This window comes from Peromyscus eremicus, chromosome 15, assembly GCF_949786415.1.
Source record: "Peromyscus eremicus chromosome 15, PerEre_H2_v1, whole genome shotgun sequence".
In the NCBI taxonomy this organism is placed as follows: Eukaryota; Metazoa; Chordata; class Mammalia; order Rodentia; family Cricetidae; genus Peromyscus; species Peromyscus eremicus.
Window position 1 is genome coordinate 15,711,372 of NC_081431.1, and position 22,184 is coordinate 15,733,555.

At 37.7% G+C, this 22,184-nt stretch overlaps 1 protein-coding gene across 9 annotated transcripts in view; it reads right to left on the bottom strand.

Annotated features, from left to right (window-relative positions):
* The window catches only part of Cdc42bpa (CDC42 binding protein kinase alpha), a 205,110-nt gene that overhangs the window by 132,207 nt on the left and 50,719 nt on the right, over positions 1 to 22,184 (bottom strand). For 5 of the 9 annotated variants that reach the window (XM_059280686.1, XM_059280685.1, XM_059280679.1 and 2 more), the window contains exons 3-4: positions 5,042 to 5,125; positions 489 to 584 (exon numbers count right to left, since the gene is read on the bottom strand). In XM_059280686.1, coding sequence (XP_059136669.1) covers positions 489 to 584; positions 5,042 to 5,125 — 180 coding nt within the window. Of the gene's footprint in view, positions 1 to 488; positions 585 to 1,200; positions 1,315 to 5,041; positions 5,126 to 11,339; positions 11,501 to 22,184 lie in introns of those variants that run through there. The other 4 variants (XM_059280680.1, XM_059280681.1, XM_059280683.1 and 1 more) reach the window with 4 other exon arrangements.

Sequence of the window (22,184 nt, forward strand, 5' to 3'; positions counted from 1 at the left end):
ACTTTATTTCCCTGTTTCTAGCTTCTCTATTCATTCTTATTTATACTCAGGTGGTACAGATTCTGATATTTTGAGTTTTCTCTAAGTTCCCCCCAAGCTTTTGTGAAGTGCTCCATGATGTCATATAAATGTAGCTCAACTTAATACAGCACATGGTCACATTGGAAAGCATGTAAAGTTTTCAGAAGCAGAACACTACTAATAAAATACACTGGAAGAGTCATAAAAAAACCAAAACCCCTGAACCGTCTCCTACAGCATTTAACTGAAGTAAATTAAAACAGCCTGAATTGAGTTTGGGATTTCTTATTTAAAGGCATAAGCAAATTCAACAACAACAAAAAAGCATCAAATTTCTCAGACAAATAATTCTCATACCAACGTACAACTCATTCTGTGAAATGCAGTGGTTTTTTCTATTTAAATAAAACTTTCAAGCAATGCTGACCTCCACCACCCAAGACTCAGATCACAAAAGCATCTCTTACTAGGTTGTTGTCGTCCTGGAAAGCGTAGTGCAGGGTTGTTATCCACTTGTTGTCCCCGTTCACCAGCACGTCCCTCTCTTCACGAAAGCATGCTGTCTGAAAGGGAAAGGAAATGCTTCCAAGAATACTTTACACAAACCAGAAAACACTTTCCAAGCAACTGCTCAAAATCTGTATCACAGTCTAAAATACTTAATAGTTTTTTAGAATTGCTAGAGTCCAAAACAATCCAGGAAATGCACAGAATTACTTAGCTTAAACACAGACCAAGCAACCTATTACCTAGATGATACAAATGTCCGGCTTTGCCATATCCACTTCGCCATTTCGAAAGACACAGAAAATGGACATAGCAGGTGCTCTGACTTTTGTGTTGTGTTTTATGATAAGACTGAACTTGGGATCTTGTACATGCTAGATATAGATAGTATTTGTGCTTGTGAGTTATATCCTCAGCTCTTACACTTGACACTGGTTATCCATAGGAAGATTAAGTAGCCATGATACATGAAACAAATTATTCTACAACTAGCCCTAGTATCCTCATGTATATACACACAGGACTTATTTGGACAAACAGAATTAAACAGCACTATCTGAGAAAACACTAAAACTAGTAAATATAATCCATCTGAAATAATGATTTAAATGTTCAGTCAAGTTACTAAAATCTGTAACATTTTGCTTTAGGAAGAAGACAGAATCATGTTACCTACTTACTACAAAGTCCTACTCTATGGCTTAACTGAACTCAAAGTATGGATTCTACTTAATATTTTAGAAGGCTGGGAGAGCCCAGGAAACCCTTTTCCTGGCTTTATCTTACAATGACAGTGATCTGGAATTTTAAAGACAATCCAGTTAGAATCTAGTAAGTAACTGGAACTTCACTTGATTGAAAATTCCAAACTAAACAAAACTCTGAAGACTTTAGTCAAAACAACAAATTTAACTTTAAGTTCTAATTTATCCCAAATTGCTTAGTAAAAATAAGTTTTAAAAGATAAATATATATAATAAACTATGGTATATAATTTCAAACATATACAGAAGTAGAGAGTCTGACTAAATTCCTCCACCCAAAGTACTGTTACTCAATTACAACAATTATTTTATTATCCAATCTTATTTTATTATACTCACACACTCACCACCATCCCTCAGTTCCACGTGCACACACACACACACACACACACACACACACACTCTTTATAAAGATAATCTCAGGCATTATATGATTTATTCATAAATGTTTAACCATTAAGCTATTCTTTTTAAAGCACAGATAATAGGTCTAGATATAAGGCATACTGCAGACATTCTGCTTAATGGACTTTGTCCTCAGCTGCTTATGCCAATTGGGAAAGATACTACCAGTATCTAGTAAAGAGAAGCCAGGGTACTTCACCACATAACGCACAGAACAGCTTGCACAGGAAATAACCAAGTATCAACAGTGGTCCTGTTAAGAAAATCTGTTCTTCATCAATATTAAACCATGATAAATGGACACTCTGGTGGTATGGGGGTGCTCTAGGAATTCAATCATATTTTCTGAAGGAATTTTCATTCCCTCCATGATTTGGGTCTCTAAAAACACAATGAATGGTGGTGTATGCCTGTAATCATAGTGCTTAAGAGGAGAAAGCAAGCAGACCAAGAGTTTAAAGTCATCCTTGGTTAGCTAAGAAACATGACACTGTCTCAACAAACCAACACTTCACAACATAACATGTGCATGGGGTTACTAGGACTGCAGAACTAAGATTTAGCTGCTCATTTTCCCAACAAATTCTGAGGTGGTTTTTTTTTTTAATTTTATCTTGTTTCTATGAGACAGGGTTTCTCTACATAGCCCTGGTTGTCCTGGAACTTGCTCTGTAGACCAGGCTGGCTTTGAACTCAGAGATCTGCCTGCCCTGTCTCCTGAGTGCTGGGATTAAAGGTGTGTGCTGCTGCCACCACCACATGGCTGATTTTCAAATTTTAACCAAACATTTTTCTGCACAGTGAGACACATTTGCTCCTGGCAGGACCAATTACTTCAAAGAGGATGATGGGCATTGAAGAAAATCCATAATGAATTTTTCTTTATGGCAAAAGCTGGCCCTGTGGGCAAAGAAACTCCCCTTGCTTCAATTGCTGACAGTTACTGTCCAAACTGGACCAGCAGGACACAAGAAAGGCGACTGCCAAACTTTGCCAAGACAAGGTAGGACAGTCCTTCAAAATTCCCTGCTTTACAGGAAAGTCTGTCAGACATCCTAGGCCTGTAGGACAGAGTTGGATGACCCAATGTTATAGAGAAACTTTGGGTGACTGTCCAGGTAACTTGAAGTCCATCATTAGGTAACATTCTACCCTTCTGGAGTCTTTGATGGAGTTGAAGACTAAATAGTTATAATTATAGTTTTCCTTAGTTATAATAGAAAGTAAATTAGATACAAAACTTTAGACTCACCAAAATAAGATAAGTATTTTCTCTAATTTTACCAAATACAAATGGATTACTGTAATTCTTACTTAATAACTGTTTTGTGAATATGTATTTCTCTCATTAGCCAATAATAAAGTTGTTTTGGCCTATGGTAAGACAGAGTGAGTTAGACTGAAGAATCAAACTAGGACTCAAAGGAAGAGGGTGGGGTCAAGACAGATCTTGCGGGCAGTCCAAGAAGCAGAATGAGGAGGACCAGTAAGCCACAGACCTTGTGACAATAAATAGATTAATAGGTTAATTTAAGTGTAAGAGCTAGTTAGTAATAAGCCTGAACTACTGCCCAAGCATCTATAATTAATACAAGCCTCTGAGTGATTATTTGGAAATGATTGTGGGACAGAGAAAAGTCTCTGTTTACACATTTTGCTTGCCAGAGTGATTTAACTTTCATACACTTTTACATTTTTCTGTACTCAGTAATATGTTCTTTAAATTTCATCCTTAATAGATTACTGGGATAATGAGCAACAAGAATTCCTGTGCTGAAACAGAAGTTAAATAAGGTCTATACATAAATAATAATTCTACAAAGCTGTCACATGACTCTTTAGAACATTCATAAAATACATCAAATTAGCAATCCTATATAGCCATCAAAATTATATGCATAGTGCCTTCAAGATGGCTCAGCCAGCAAAAAGTGCTTGCCATTCAAGTCTGATGACTGAGTCTAGTCCCTAGATCCTGGGAGTTGGGGGTGGGGGAATAAAAATAACCTCCTGAAAATTGTCCTATGACCTCCACATACACATGCATCATGGCAGGTACATGCCTATACTCATACATACATATCATGTACCTGTATGTGCATGCGCGCGCACACACATACAATCACATAACAACAGATGAAGAGCAGTCAAAACAACAATGTATACTGATGATTATATCTAGTTTGGCTTCGCATTTACTGCGAATAAGAATAAAGGCTTCTCTCCTTCACAAAATACTGTTACAGAGAAATTTTTCAGATAATAGAATATTAAAGTCTAAGATATTCGTTTTGAAAAATAAATGGAATTTTTTATGGAATTTTAATAAGATTTCCATTTTTTTATGACAAGGTATCAAATTCACTGTTTTTAGTCATCTAGAGTTTTTTGTTGGTGGTGGGTTTTTTTTGTTTTGTTTTGTGTGTGTGTGTGTGTGTGTGTGTGCGCGCGCACGCACACTAGCCTTGAACTTGTTATCTAACTAAGGATAAACTGGAAATTCTTAATCTTTCTGTTTCTACCTCCTAAATAAAAGCTGGATCCAGCAGCTTTTATTTACTTTCAAGTATATAGTTTAACATATATTTGATGGCCACAAAAAAAAAAAAGAGACACAGAAATCCTTACGTAGTCAGTAAAAATGTTTTTAATATAACTAACAAAAAATCATTTGATAATATCTGTATTTGGCAAGTGTGCTTAAGTTCACAGTTACATACTCTGAGTTAATAAAACATTTATTTAAGCAATAGCTTCCAAAGTTTAAAGGTATTCCCCACCCCATGCCCAGGATTTCCACAAAAATAAGTTTAATTTGGAAGGTTGTTGTAACATACACACAACCTAGAAAATCCTTTCATGTAAAAATTATCCTAAGATCACTTCAACATCCCTTACACGAACTGGAGCCAGCCCTGGCAGAACCGTGGGTTAAGAGCACTTCCGACTTCCTCTACCTTTGTATCTGTTTTAAATGTTTGTCATATGTGTGTGCATAAGTGTGTACACATGTATGCAGGTGATCAGGTGCCATGCTGCACACTTGTGGAGGTCAGAGAATAACTTTCTGCTGTCAGCTTTCTCTTTCCACCACAGGTTCCGGGGATCAAACCTCCACTAAGCCACTCCACAGCCCTTTCACTGATACACTCTGCAGGTGGCATGGCTGGTTCTGATAGTCTTTCTTCTCTCCTTTTGAAATTACGTTTTTACAAACACACGACGTTAATTTTGGTGAAATAATTAAATGCACTAATAATCTGAGTCTGCCTTGCTATGTATTCATAAGCTCATGAAAGTACTCCAACCCAGTGCCATCAATTTTACAAAGAATAAAGACTCACCTCAGCTCTTTTCAGCATTTCCCACTTGTTCAGAATTTTCATGGCAAATACTTTATCTGCATTTTTTAGTTTAACTACAGCAACCTAGAAAAGATAAAAGGAAATACAACTTTTAAAGTATGGCCAAAAAAAAATACTTTTTCCATTTTCCATTTTCCTCTCTGTAAGAAAAAAATACCAATTATCAATTATTTCAATGCCGCTCAATTCTAAGATCCTAAATTAAATGTCAAATTAAAATTTATATTAGTTAACATATGTCAAACAAGTCATTTTATTTGTGAACAGTGTCTGCTGCTTATTATCTTCCTTTCCAAGTTTCCTGCCCAGGAATTTAAACTCATCATCTATTACTAAGAAACTGACCAAAATGCACAACAGAAAAGCAGTAGATCTTAAGAGACAATGCATGCCAGATTCCAGCACGATGATACAGGGAATGCAGTGCCCAAAGGAGAGATGTTCTGTGGGAATCAAGCACTAGGAAGTGAGCTGAAGATGATGATGCTCTTTACTCCACACACTCTTACCCACTATGCATGTATTCCAATTCATTCTTTCCCTTCCTCCCCCAACTCCCACCCAAGAGCAATTACGGCTAACAGTTTTACAAACTGTGGACCACACACATCCTTCCCAACAATAAAAAGCAGCAGATGCTTCTGTATTTTATATATCCAGTTACAGATCAAAATCCTGCCAAGTACAAATAAGACTATTCTCACTGTCAACAAACTGATTACATTTCTGTTTCTACGTTGTTTCCATTTAACTAGATAATCTCTTTAGGGCCCTTCCATCCAGCTTGCTGGGTTTGTTACAGGGCTGAAACTAAACTACAGAAAAGGAAGGCAGATATTCACCAACATTTCCGGTAACTGAGGCACTGGTGGAGAAAACAATCACTATCTGCTTTAGTTTTGATACGAGGTGCTCTCAAAGGTCTCTGTGATGGTAAAGGTTTGGTCCCCAGCACAGCACTTTGGATGACAGCAGAAGGCTTAAATTCTTAATAACAGTTTTGTGCCTTTAAGTTGTTGGGGTCTGTGGGACCCTTAACTGACTTCATTATTCCCCACTCCTTTCTTCCTATCAGGTGGATAGTTTTATTTTGCCACACACTCCCAGAACAATATGCTAATTCACCACAGGCCCAAAAGCAGAGAGCTAATTGATTACACACTGAAATCTCCAAAACTATAAGCCAAGATAAATTTCCCTTTTTATAAGTGAATTATTTGAGGTATTTTGTTATAGTAATTTGAAGCTAACAACACAGTATCCTAACATGCAGGGAAGAACATGTGTACAGATCTTTACAATTCAAGGGAGAATTTCCAAGGCTAAAAAAAAGGTTTAAATTCAAGCTCTAATTTTTAAATAAGTTTTAATAGCAAATGTGCATATTAAGGGCACTTAAGAAATTTGTACCTCGATGAGACTGTCATTAAAGTAATATGATGACATGATTAAAACTATTGCATAATGTTTCTCAGTAGCTGCCATAAAGTTACATCATCAAATAAAATGGTGGAGGATGTGTCAGGAAGATGGCTCAGTAAAAAATTGAGCCACACTAGCAAGCCTAGCAAACTGAGCTCAATAGATCCTTATAACCCATGCAAAAAGCCTCATTTGGCAGTGCACATCTGTAATCTCAGGATTCAGAAGACGAGATGGGGATACGGATAGGAGTCGCCCAGACGCTTCCAGGACAGGTAGTTTGAAGTACACAGTACAGCCCCAGAAACAAGAGACCCTGCATCAACAAGGTAGAAGATAAGAACTAACTGCCAAGTTTTCCTCTAACCTCCATCTGCCCAACAACATACATCCAAGTGTCTAAATACTGGGCATTATGCTAAGATTTCACACAGCTCTACAATCTCTCAAATGCAATTCCAAAAACCAAAACATTTCATAACTCACTTAGCAGTGTGTGCTGAAACCAGATTATTAGTTTTTGGTTTTGGTTGTTTTGTTGTTGTTGTTGTTAATCTCTGTTACTGTAAAAAGAAACATGCTTAGCCAGGGAGTGGTGATGCATGACTTTAATCCCAGCACTCAGGAGGCAGAGACAGGCAGCTCTCTCTGAGTTCAAGGCCAGCCTGGTCTACAGAGCAAGATCCAGGACAGCCAGGACTACAGAGAGAAATTGTCTTGAAAAGCCAAAATAAAGTTTCACTTCAGAAGCATGAACAGATGTGTTGTGCAGTGCTGCTCCAGGCCTTGCCAGGGTGATGTGTAAGAAGGTGCACTACATTACCTTCTTAGACTCCCAGAATGCTGGACTCAAAACACCTGTGGCTTGTGCAGCTCCACCGAAGAGGTTAACAGTGCCAGTGCACAGCACCACCCCACACTTCTACACCTAGCTAGCACTTATTGGAGGTGTTAGGAAGGTGGTGGCAATATGGAATCTGAAGCCAGGCTACTGGTTTTAAATCTTGGTTTTATCATTTAACTGTCTAACTCTAGGTTTTTTCTTTAAAGAGTTGCCTTTCAATGTTTCAGTTTTCTCATCAATGGTGAGTTTAATATATGTACTTACCTTGGATGTAGTAAAGATCAAAATAATTACTATGCATAAAGTACTTAGTACAGGGTCCAGTTAATTGTTCAATAGATGTGAGCTGTGACCATGTGTCTATACCTTTATCTTAAGCACCCACTCTCCCCATCTCCTAACCACCTCTTGTTCATCTACCACTACTACGGGACAGCCAGTATGTCTTACAATCCCTTCAGCACTAAAGAGAGCAACAGCTCTTCAATTTGTAGCTTTAAGTTTATAACTTTGACACTATACAAATACACAGAAATTTCCTCAATTGAAAACATCTACATACAAATAAAAGGTAAGTCACAATAATCAACACAGTATGGTTTTCAGTAGTAAAATACTAGAAATGACTTACATATTCTTAAAGAGGAAATGGACAAGATAGAGTAAACCAAGAGAGAATTATTCATGTGACCAAAGAAATGTTAAGAATACTAATTTAATAGAGAAAAGCTCAAGCTCACCATATGATGTGAAACATAAATTTATAAAACATTGTAGATCATAATTATTTTTCATATACATATATATACATGTAAAATAAATCATAAATTTCTATGCCATACATTAGAGAATAGACACTAAAATACTAAAAGATAAAACTACTTCGAAAATTCTTCAAAGAGGTAAGATTTTTATTTGCCTTTCTAACTTTTCTGTGGGGCACACACACCCTTCATCTTGGTCACAACATGAACACACGCTAGATGTGTGGTAGTGTACAATAAGGACCAACAAGAGCCTGAGTCTACAATGTGCATGGCAGTAAGGAATACCATGCTACTGCACAGTACACCTTAAAGAAGTTTCATGAGCTGCCTAAAAACTTCTCTGGAATGAAGTGTGGTTTAGAGAAGTAACAGTCAGCTCAAGAAACATTCCTGAATTATCGTATTAACGCCATGATGAAAAAAGATTATGAAGCTCCGGAGGTGATTATTGATCTGTTCCTCTCGGTTCACACTACAAATGACTTCCCTCTTCATGGCAGTAGACAATCAAAAGTAGAGTTCTCTCAGAACTCTCACTTTAGATCCTGTATGTTCAAGTAGCAAAGTCAATTGACACATAAGAGGATGGCACGCGTGGTGGTTTGAAAGAAAACGGCCCCCAAAGGGAGTGGCACTACTAGGAGGTTTGGCTTTGTTGGAGTGGGTGTGGCCTTGCTGGAGGAAGTATGTCACTGTGGGGGTGGGCTTTGAGGTCTCATATATGCTCAAGCCACACCCAGTGTCTCAGTTCACTTCCTGTTGCCTGCAAGATGTAGAACTCTCAGCTACCTCTCCAGCACCATATCTGCCTGCATGCAGCTATGTCTCACCATGATGATAATGGACTAAACCTCTGAAACTGTAAGCTGCCACTTCAATTAATGTTCTCCTTTATAAGTGTTGCGGTGGTCATGGTGTCTCTTCACAGCAATAGAAATCCTAACTAGGGCAGCATGTTACAACATTCTTCCTTAGAGTAGGGTATGTAGCTCAGTAATAGAGCACTTGCAGAGCATACACAAGGCTCTAGGTTCCATGTCCAACATACACACACACACACACACACACACACACACACACACGTACACACAAAATCAAAAAAGTACATTAGTATGGGCTAAAAGTTCCAAAGAAGATACATTTCTAAAACAACAGAGATGATTTTAATAATTCCTAGCAAACATTCCTAGAAAACCTGTACACAGTACAGAAATGATCAGCATGTGACAAATATACTAACTGGCTGTTGAACACAACCTGTGTATCATTGTGTGTATCTATAGCCTCTAAGAATGACCACACTATGTTACATAAGATTTCAATATCCAAGCAGTTCTGCATTTTTTTTATGGTATTCAGAAATCTAGCCTACCTCTGATAGAATCAAAATTCACCATATCTTCTCTTCTGCCCCAATATACCTTGCCGTCATACCTTACCTGACCTTTCTACCTGTCTTTATTCACAATCTATTCTCAACAGTACAAAAACAGCATGCTTAAATGTACTTCAGATGACATCATTCTTTTGCTCCAAACTTCTAGTGATTTTCTATCTCCCTTAAAGTTAAAAAGAAAAGCCAAAGTCCTTACCATAAACTGTAAGGCCCACTAACTCTCTGGCATCTACTCCTCACCGTCAGCTCACTTTTGCTCAAACCACAATGCTCACCTTGCACGACCTCACCTTAGGACTTGGTACTTGTTCTCCCCAAGACCTAGAGAATACTTTACCTCCACAGGGCCCCTGAGCCTGCTCTGTCACTTCCTCACCGAAATGCCACTCTGTCCTTTGAGACTTTCTATTACATTTTTTGCTTCCTTTTCTCCTTAATTCTCATAATTATTTAACATAATATGTATACACACTACGAAGTCTAACTATGTACAATACTTACTAATTGCCCCACAGCTCTTTAGGAGTAGGGATTTCTACCACTTCTATTCACCAACCCATGGTTAGTGCCCAAGAGTCAACAGGTACTCAGTAAGTACACTCTGGAGAGATGAATGCTTTGTAACTCATGTAGGTAAATATATAGGGAACATTATAAGGGATCAATATTCTCATCTGCAAGTACACTACTACATGGATGGTGAAATCTAGAAATAAGGCTGGTGATAATCCATCTTTTGTATGATTTATGGAGCCTGTAATCTAGCTCACACTGCTCTCCTACCAGGGCTTTCAAAGTCTCACCTTTGAAAATAGGACATTATTGTTGTGTTACTATTGACCATTTATTGTTTTACATATTTCTCTTAAGTTTCTCTTATATAGCACCTACCATTATTTTTATTAATAAAACTAAAAACACTTATTTCTGAAGAAATTGTACTGTACGTATGTGTACTACACATGCTAAGCACACTACATATGCTACTCATTTAATCTCTACACTAATCTGAATGGTGTTCCATCATCCCCACTTAAAAAAAAAACAGTAAACTAGTCTGTCATGGTAGAGCATGCCTATAACGCCAGCACTTGGGAGGCAGGGGCAAGAGGATAGCTTCAAGTTCAAGACTAGCCTGGTCTATATAGAGAGTTCCAATACAGCCAGAGCTATACACCAAGACTGTATCTCAACAACAAATAAACAAATTGGAGGACAGCCTGGGCTACATAGTACATTCCAGGCCAGCGTGCCAGCATGCACTACAGAGAAAGACACTGTCTCAAGCAAACAAGAAAACTGAAAAACTACTCTGTGAATGATCAATTACATTATTAAAGAAATTTTAGGGTCAGGGGTGTGGCTCTGTGGCAGGACTGGCCTCACATACAGGAGATCCTGGGTTCAATTCCCAGCACTACCAAAAAAAATAATTAATTAATTAAAAAATTTTAAGGAGCAAACTAAAATCTAAAATCACTACAACCCTTTACTGAACAGCCAGAAGTGTGCTCTTGATAAAAATGTAATTTATATAGAGAGCAGCAATAGGCAAAATATTTAAAACTGGTACATCCTGGGTATCAACCAATTAAACAGACACAGATTATAAATGGTGACATGCCCACACCTGTGGGTCCCTGGACTACAGACTGGCACTATCAAAGGCAAATCATGCACTAAGTTTAGTTTCTTCTCCCAGGAGTCTCAGGAGAGCCTGAGCAAGAGTCTTTAAAGAAAAAGGATTGCCTACAGGTATTCTCCCCTTTCGGGCCCTGTACTAGACTCTACGGACACATAAGGAACCAGGTAATTAGAGGAAGCAAGCTAATTAAAAGCTTTTGACACCTGAAGCAGGGGTAGCAGGCCAAAGCAGCAAGCTTTCACAACAAGCTCTGAAGCCCAGAAGCCTGGAAGCTGCCCTCGGAGCAAGGCTGGAGCAGGCAGAAGCGGTGAGCCACCAGGAAGCTGTGGACAGGTAACACCCAGGGCGTAAGTTAAAGGTTTTCCTGAAAGCAAAAAGGAAAACCCAGCGTTAAGTCAAGCAGTAACTGGCACGAATGTGTTGTAGAGAGAAGATTCTTAACTCACAGAGCTGCTGAACTTCAACTGTATCTTGCCCTTTATTGTTTCCCATGATTATGTATTTCTTGTAAGAGTTTTTAAAACTAATTTATTTTCATGGTTTTTCTGTCTACAAAAAAAAAAAACCAAAAAAAACAAAAACCATAATTGATAGGTGGAAAAGGTATTTAACTGGCAGAACTGCTCCTATCAGATATCCCTGCCAGAGGTGAGCCTGCATATAGAGCTGGTAGAAACAAAATACATCAAAGGAAATAATTACCTGTTTAGGATCTTTGCATTTTTAAACTTAGCTTGTAAAAGCCACAGAATATATTTGCCCTGGAGAGATGTTTGTATTAAGAATGAGCTTATTTTCTTCTCATGTTTGAAAAGTAAATTTGAAAAATAAAGGTAGGCGATCTCTTCCCTTTCTGTCAATATGATTATGTCACATGGATTAGGGCCGACAGCTGTCCTCTAACAGATGTCCTGAAAGCTCCTGTTTCAACATCCCTGCTGTACTAGTGAGTGGGGGAGAATGGTGGGCGGAAACTTCAATCCCACTACTCGATCCATACATTTGGAGATCAAAAGCTGGAAACCAAGATTAGCCTTTTAGAGAAAGGAGCTCAAAGTCTTCAGTTTGATCCCACATTAAGTTTGATGCCTTTTAATGGGAGTTCTTGATAATGTTGAACCTGAAGTGACTCGAGTGTGCTACTTAAAACCCAGAGGCAAAGAAAAGTAAGAGAGTTCTTTGAACTTGACTTCATATAGGTCAAACAGGATGCAGCTACAAACCAGAAACCCAAGTAGCAAAAATACCCAGGATCTAGAGCAAAGGACTGAAGATATTTATGAATGATAAGCAGACTCAGAACTAGGAAGGACTGGGTTCTCAGAGGATAAAAACACCAGTGTTAAAAGCAAGCCTGGAAACTGACTTTGGTGTTTTCCTTTTAAGTTATTATTTATAGACTGTTTTGAGAAGGTAAATGTCTTAACTTACTTCTCACCTCAATCTCATGAAATGACAAAATAGATATTTTGAAGGGATAAACCATAATAGTAATACAAAACAAAACAAAAAGACTAACATCAGTTGATCAAAAACAATATTTTAAAGAATTCTATGGATCCAGGATGAGCAGAATAGGATTAGACAGAGAGACAAGAATGGAAAAACTACAGCCCATTACTACAGCCCATTACACACTTCAGGACTTTTATGCAAGTAAGAGTAATGTCTAAAGATTTAAAGCTAAAAAATTCATAAACTCAAGGAAGTAAAGAGCTCAGTGTGAAGACTCTAAGCTTTATCTCTTTGGAGTAGAAGGATAGCTGCATACTAAAAGTATATAAAATAATGACTTGAAAAAAGCCCAGTGAGGTGGTAGCAATGCCTCTGTATTCCAGCACTCTGTGTGGGGGTGGGTAGAGTTCAAGGCCATCTTTGGCTACAGTTAAAGCTGGAGGTCCACCTGAGCTACATGAGACTGTCTCAACAAACAAGTAAGTATTAGTAGCGACGCCACCCACCCACTGTATCCTCTGGACGGGCCTGAAGTCTGAACCAGAACCAGAAATTCAGCTTACGGAAGTGCTAGAATGACCTTCTGGGGTCAGCCCACCAGGCAGCCCTACTCACAGTCACCCTCCTCCCCATGCAGGTCCCTGGGATGTCATGCAGTCCAACCCAGACACCCAGCTAGAGACCACTGAGTGCAATGGCAGACCCTCTCTACTTGTTGCTCATCTACCAGCCGATCTACAAACCCTGAGACTCAGAGTGCCTCCAAGACTGGAAATCAGGCATCATTCAACTGGTCCACAACTTGACAGACTGGGTCAATAGCAAACAAAGACCTGATACCCACCCAACAGAGGCATGACCAGATATTCACACCATAGAAACACCAGTGTCCTAACTCCAGGTGCATAGATGCCATCGTAAACACGAACAACTAAGACAATAGCCTTCCTCCAGAAACTGACATGCAGACTGGCATATTCCATGAGAAAAGCAATTTAGATGAAGCACAAGGCAAAGATTCCAAAATAACAATTCTGAGTATGTTCAAGGACCTTAAAAAGTGTATGAACTGACCATAAAAACACAGTAGAATAAACTCACAAAAACAATTTAAGATATGAAAATAGAATTTAACAAAAAGAATAGAATTGCTAAGGAAAACTCAAACTGATATAAAATTCAAAATGAATTCAAGAAGTCAAAACACTATGAGGAAAGTCTCACCAAGAGACTCACAAAGAGAGAATGTCAGGTCTTGAAGACAAGGCAGAAGAAATGGATCACGTGGTCAAAGAAAATGTTAAATTGAATAAAAAAATTCAGGAACAAAACATCCAAGAAATCTGAGATATTCAGAAAGAACCAAATCTATCTATCTATCAACAATATGGGTATAGAGGAGGGGGAAGAAACACCAGTGAAAGGCACACAAATATTTTTAATGAAATCATACAAGAAAATTTCCCCAGTCTTAAAGAGAAGCTTATCACAATGCAAAATATACAAACCACCAAATAGACAAGAAAATAACTCCCTTCAATACATAATAATCAAATATTAAATGTATAGCACAAAGAAAGTATATTAAAAAGCTGCAAGAGGAAAAGACTAAGTCCCTTACAAAAACTAGCCCATTAGAATAACACGTGACTTTCCAATGGATACTCTGAAAGCCAGAAGGGCCTGGACTGGTGTACTACAAGCCCTAAGAGACTGTAGGAGTCAGCCGAGACTACCATACCCAGCAAAGAATCAGTCATAATTGAATAAAGAAAACTGTTTCATGATAAACACAAATTTAAGGAATTTGTGTTCACCAATCCAGCTCTACAGAGACCACCAGAAGAAAAGCATCAGTCTAAGGAAATAGTTAACTACATCAAAGAAGGTGCAATAAAGAAGTAATCCTAGAACAGGTAACCAAAGAGTCCTAAAGAATATAACAACAATGATGAGAATTACTAAACACTGTTCACTAACTCTCAATACTAATGGTCTTGGTTCCCCCAAATACACAGACTAATAGACTGGATTAGGAAACAAGGTCCATCTTTCTGCTGTATTCCAAGAAGCACACCTCAGCATCAGGAACAGATACCACCTTAGAGTAAAAAAGATGAAAAAAGGATACTTCAGCAAACAGAACCAAGTTGAAGCAAGCAAGCATAGCCATTTCAGTATCTAACAAAACAGAAATCAATCCAAAATTAACGAGAGGAGATAGGGAAATACATTACACACTCATTCAAGGAAAAATCCACCAAGAGGATATTACAATTCTAAATATCTATACACCAAAACAAGGGAACCCCAATTCAAAAAACCACTACTACATCTAAAATCATATACTGACCCTAACAGTGATAATGAGTAACTTCAATACTTCACTTTCACCAATAGAAAGGTCATCTAGACAAAAACTAAATAAAGAAACTCTAAAGTTAAATAATACAAGTAATAAACATCTATAGAATATTCACCCAAATACTGAAAAATATGCTTTCTTCTAAACAGTCTATAGAACTTTTTCCAAAAATTAAACACATAATAGGATGCAAAGCAAATCTCAACAAATATAGGAAAATTTAAATAACATCCTGCATCCTATCTGACCATCACAGATTAAAGCTGAGTGTCAACAACATAAACAGCAGAAAGTACACAAAATGACTGAAACTAAACAACTGACTAATGAATGATAACTGAGTCAATGTGGAAATCAAAAAGGAAATTAAAAATGTATAGAACTGAATGAAAATGTAAACACAACATCTATGAAAACAATAAGAGGAGTTCTAAAAAGAAAATTCTTAGTATTAAGTACCTATATAAAAGAAGATGGAAATATATTTGTAACTTAATAATGCACTTGAAAGCTTTAGAAAAACAAAAATAAACAACCACCAAAAAGAGTAGACAGGAAAAAATAATCAAACTCAGGGCTGAAATTAATGAAAGAGAAATGGAGAATAAATACTAAGAATCAATGAAACTGAGTTAATTCTTTGAAAAGAAAATCAACAAGCTTGACAAACCTTTGGCCGAATTAACAAAAAGAAAGAGAGAATCCAAATTAATAAAATTAGAGATGGAAATGAAGAGATTATAACAGACACTGAGGAAATTCAGAGAACCATAATAACATACTTAAAAAATCTGTATTCTACCAAACTGGAAAACTTAAAATAAATGAATGGATTTTTAATACATATACAAGCCTAATCAAAGTTAAATCATCAAGATAAAATAAAGAATTTAAAGAGACCCATAACCCATAGTGAAATAAAAGCAATAATTAAAAATCTCTCAACTAAAAAAATACAGGGCTAGATGACTAATGTCAACAGGAATGGAAGAAACATTTCCAGATTCTTTTATGAAATTACTATTACCCAGATACCAACACTACACAAAGAAACAACAAAAAAGAAAAATATGGACTAATATCCCTTACAAACATAAACATAAAAATTCTCAATAAAATACTTGCAAACTGAATCCAAGAATACATCAAAATGATCATCTACCATAATCAAGTAGCTTCATCCCAGAGATGCAAGGAGAGTTCAATTAATAAATCAATAAATATAATCCACCATATAAACAAGACTGAAAGACAATAACCACATGATCATCTCAGTAGATGCAGAAAAGGCCCTTGACAAAATCAATACCCCTTCATGACAAAAGTCCTGGAGAGTCTAGGCATACAGGGACATACCTCAATATAATAAAGAAAATATACAGCAAGCCTACGGGCTAATATCATTATACATGGAAAGAAATTCACAGTATTTGTACTAAAATCAGGAACAAGACAAGGATGTCCACTCTCTCCATACCTGTTCAATGCAGTACTACTTGAAGTCTTAGCTAGAGCATTAAGACACTGAAGGAGATCAAGGGCATACAAACAGGAAAGGGAGGAGCCAAAGTATCTTTATTTGCAGATGATCTGATTGTGCACATAAGTGACCCTAAAAATTCCACCAGGAAATTCCTACAGCTCATAAACACTTTCAGAAAAGTAGCAGGATACAAAATTAATACACAGAAATCAGTAGCCTTCCTATATACAAATGACAAATGGACTGAGCAAGAAACAGGGAAACAACACTTTTCACCTCAGAAAAAAATAGCACAACTTGGAATAACTTTCACTCACTATGCAAGTGAAAGATTTGTATATTAAAACTTTAAGAGATTGAAGAAGACATCATCAGAAAAATGGAAGACCTCCCATGCTCATGGATTGGTAAAAATGATGTTGCAAAGCTGTCCATCACACCAAAAACTTCAGATTCAATGCAACCCTCTTCAAAATTCCAACACAATTCTTCACAGAAATCAAAAATATAATCTTAAACTTCATATGGAAATACAAAAAAAAAAAAAACAAGAAAGCAAAAAAAGTTCTAAACAATAAAAGAACAGCTGAAAGTATCACCATGCCTTATTTTAAGCTGTACTACAGAGCTATAGCAATAAAAACAGAATGATACTGGCCTAAAAACAGACACTTTGATCAATGAAATAGAACTGAAGTCCTGGGCATAAGTCCACATACATACAGCTATCAGATTTCTAACAAAGAAGCCAAAAATATACACTGGAAAAAAGACAGCATCTTCAACAATTGGTGCTGGTAAAACTAGACAGCTACATGTTAGAAAAATGAAAACAGATTTTTATCTAACTCCCTGCATAAAACTCAATCCCAAATGGATTAAAGACCTCAACATAATACTGGATACCTTGAGTCTGACGTAAGAGAAAGTAGAGAATATCCCTGAAATCCCTGAACTCTTTGGAAAAATAATAGATTTTCTGAACAGGCATTAAGACTAACAAATAATAAATGGGACCTCATAAAACTAAAAAGGTTTTGTACAGCAAAAGATGCCATCAATTTGAGTAAAAAGGTAGCCTACAGGATTTTTTTATCTTTACCAATTATATATCTAATAAGGTTAGTACACAGTATATACAAAGAACTAAAAAACTGAATTTCAAAAAAACATATAACCCGATTAAAAATGGATTATAGCACTCCACAGAAAGTTCTCAAAAGATGAAACACAACTGGCTGAAAAGCATTTAAAAGAAAATGTTCAACATCCTAAGCCATCAGGGAAATGCAAATTCAAACTATTTTGAGATTTCATCTAGCCCCATCAGAATGGCCAAGACTAATAAAACAAATGACAGCAGATCCTGGTGAGTATGTGGAGAAAGTAGAACACTAAGTGCTGGTGGAGGTGCAAACTGGTACAGTCTCTGCACTATGATGGTTTGAATGAGAATGTCCCCATAGGTGCTTATGTTTGAATACTTGGTCCCCAGATGGTGGAACTGTTTGAGAAGGATTAGGAGGTACAGCCTTGTTGAAGGATGTGTGTCACTGAGGATGGGTTTTGAAGTTTCAAAAACCCACACCACTTCCAGTTAGCTCTCTGCCTTATGGTTGTGTCTCAAGACGTAAAATCTCAGCTACTTAACAAGTACCATGCCATGCTTGGCTGCTGCCATGCTCCTTGACATGATGGTCATGAACTATTCTAACCTCTGAAACTGTAAGCCCCAAATTAAACACTTTCTTTTATAAGTTGCCTTGATCATAGTGTTTTATCACAACAACAGAAAAGTAATTAAGACAGCCTATGGAAATCAGTCTGGAGGTTCCTCAAAAAAGCTTCCAATCCAGCTATACCACTCTTGGGCACATATCCAAAGGACTCTACATCTTACCACAGAGATACTTGCTTATCCATGTTTACTGCTGTTCTTTTTATAATAGCCAGAAATTGGAAACAGCTAAACAGTTGACACCTGTCAACTCATGAATGGATAATGAAAAAGCAGTATATTTATACAATGAAATATTATTTGGCTGTTAAGAAAAATGAAATTATGAAATTTTCAGGTAAATAGAATCAGAAACAACAATCCTGAGTGAAGTAACCCAGTCCCAGATAGATAAACATTGTATGTTTTTCCTTATATGTGGATGTTAGTGTTTATGCTTTAGATATGTGTGTTTCATTCAGAATATCCACAGAGGTTATAATTAGTAAAGGACTGGGGAGGTGCGGGGGGAGGGGGGGTGTCTTCCAAGGAAGGAGAAAAGAACATGCTGTTATAAAAGGATAAAGAGAAAATTACAACAGGAAGATTAAACAGGGTGGTAAATGGGAGGTCAGAAAAGGGGGCAGTACAGGGAAAGATAACTAACAATAAAGGCTTTTTGAAAAGCCATATGGAAACCTTCTACTGTAGAAGCTTCCTGAAATCTATAAAAGAAGTTTAAATGGAGTTAGCATATAATGGGAAGACAATACCCCAACTAGACATCACACGCTACGAAATAAAACCCCCAGTTCCAGGAAATGGTTACACCTTTTTAAGTCGCTGATCAAAGGGATCTGCTGTGGGATGGGCTGTATGTCAAGTGTGTTGCTGATTGGTCAATAAATAAATCGCTGATTGGCCAGTGGCTAGGCAGGAAGTATAGGCAGGACAAGGAGGAGAATAAAGCTGAGAAGTGGAAGGCTGAGTTAGAGAGACACTGCCAGCCGCCGCGATGACAATCAGCATGTGAAGATGCCGGTAAGCCACGAGCCACGTGGAAAGGTATAGATTTATAGAAATGGATTAATTTAAGCTGTAAGAACAGTTAGCAAGAAGCCTGCCATGGCCATACAGTTTGTAACCAATATAAGTCTCTGTGTTTACCTGGTTGGGTCTGAGCGGCTGTGGGACTGGCGGGTGAGAGAGATTTGCCCTGACCGTGGGCCAGGCAGGAAAACTCTAGCTACAGGGATCCATAGACCACTACCCCTCAAACATTTACAGGTTATTAGCAATGCTACTGGTTACCCCCAAACAACTATTGCTGAAGACACCACATAACTATGGCAGAAAGAATGAAGAAAATGAGCCTGTACTAACTAGAAACTTCACCTCTACTGGCTAGCATTCAGTGCTGTAAGGTGTTATAAGCTACTGGAGAAGGAAAGTAATCATCAATTTTACCCAGTTATAAGCCCTGTGAACTACAATAACAATAGCAACCTGCCTGCAAGATATACCTACTGATACAATAATGGGATTAACTAACACTTTCCAAAAATTGTATTCAAGGCCTACTCCATGAAACATAACCCATACCTGACACTGTTAGTGAGGCGAAGAACCTGAGACTAGACAGATCATGGCCCTAGACAGAAACCCATTACTGTTATTCTGATAAATGAACACAGCAATAAGATGACTCCTAATGACATATTGCTATATCCAGTATGTATACCCAACCCTCATCAGAGAAGCTGCTTCTTTTGGTAAGATGGTAATTAGCACAGAGACCCACAATTGGCCAAGGCGCAGAGAGTGAGAACTTTTAAGTGCTCAGTATTGAATGGGACATAAGCAGAGGGGGAGGAAAGACTGGTAGATGACTTCAACAACAGCATTTTCCAGATACAATAGAGCAGATACAAAAATTAATTCACAAAAAATGTAATAGCATGCACAAGCTCAAGCCAGACAAAATCTCAGCATGGAGGAAGAAAAGTGGGCAGGAAGTCCCACCCCTAGCCGAGAAATTATTTGCAGCTGATAGCTGCTGGCAGAGGGAAAGTCAGCTTTCTTCCATGCAGGCCCAATGCTCATGAGTAGTTTGCCAATGCAAATCTGACTCCATTTTTTTGTTTGTGTTTTGGTTTGATTTTAGATTTTTTTTTCTTTTTAAGAGAAAGAAAGAACATGAAGTTGGGTGAGTAAGAAAGTGGGGGATGTTCTGGAAGAAGTTGGAGGAGAGGAAAATATGATGGAAATACATGAAATTATCAAAGAATAAATTAAAACATTCTTTAAACTAGTATGATAATTAGAAACTGGCAAACCTAGCTTTTTTTAGCTCTGGCCTGTAATCCCAGCTATTCAAGAAGCTGACACAGGCAGATTATCTGAGTTACAAAGTGAGTTTAAAGCTTGGCTGGGCAGCTTAGTGAGACCTTGAGTCAAACTAAAAAGTAAAAGGAGCACAACTAAGATGAATGAGGCCCTAGATTTAAGAGCAAAAAGTATACGAAAAGTTCCCATCTCTCTTCTGAAGTTATAAATCATATTGTGATCAATCCAAGGAAGGATGTGTATACGTTCTTTGGTTGATCTGATATTATCCCAATGAAAGAAACCCATTTTTAATCAACAAGCTGATTTTAAAATTCATGCAAAGGAAGGAGAGAGAGCATGAACACAGCTCTACTCCTGACAGTGTGAAGATTAGACAGATGCCAGGAACATCGTAAATGTAGAACCCAGGGAAGCTGAAAGAGAAGAACTAAGCAAACCAAACCAGCAGGTGTCCAGAAACACTAAAGAACTAGCAGACCTGCAAGTCAGCTTTAGCCATGGAAGTTTCTGGCAAGACAGAATTCTTTCTTTGGTGATCATAATGCAGGTAGGAACAGGAAATAAGAACAGGTAACATCCAAAGTTGAACCAAATAGAAAAAACTCTTCTAAGCCTAATAAGCAGATTTACAATGGTAACGGGTTGTAAAACCCATAAACAACAACAGCAAAACAACCAGCACATCTATGCACCAGTAAACGGTAGGTAATGCTGCAACTAGCATTTCTAAGACTCGTGACACGCAACAATTCTACACATTTCAGTGGTTTTGAAAGATACGGTAAACTGTGGTGGACTACAGTCACCCTAGTATACTACAGACTAATTGCTCCTACCCAGCCACCTTTAGATTCTCTACCCTCCCATTCTCCCACTTTAGTGACCACTATTTCTTCCCTTCCCTCTCCCCTTTTTCTCCCCATCTTTCCCATTCCATGAACTGAACCTTTTTAGCTTCCACAAATGAATGGGAACAATGTTTTTCTGTGCCTGGTGTATTTCACTAAGCACATTGTCCTCAAGTTCCATCCACGTTGCCACAAATGACAGCATTTCATTATTCTTATGTCTGATAACATCATGTGTGTGTGTATGACATCTTCTTTAGTCATTCATCCATCAGTTGGGTCCAGATCTTGAGTACTGTGAACATGCTGCAATAAACACTGAAATATAAGCATCTCTATAGTATGTTGATTACATTTCCTTTACATAAATATCAAATGGGATTGCTGGATAGTATAACAATTCCATTTCTAGTTTTTTTGAGGAACCTCCAAATTGTTTTCAGTAATGGCTATATGCAGCTAAAACACAGTTTTCTCCTGTGTCCTGCCTGGCCTGCAGTCAGGACAAATCTCTCACCCGCTGATCCCGCAGTCACTCGGACCCAAGTAAATACACAGAGGCTTATATTATTTACGAACTGTATGGCCATTAGCTCAAGATTATTACCGACTAGCTCTTATATTTAAATTAACCCATAATTCTTATTTATGTTTAGCCATGTGGATTGGTACCTTTTCTCAGTTCTGCCTTCACATCTTGCTTCCTCTGTGTCTGGCTGGCAACTCCTTACTCAGCCTTCCTCTTCCCAGAATTCTTGTCTGCTTATCCCACCTACACTTCCCAACTGGCTACTGGCCAATCAGCATTTTATTTATCAACCAATCAGAGCA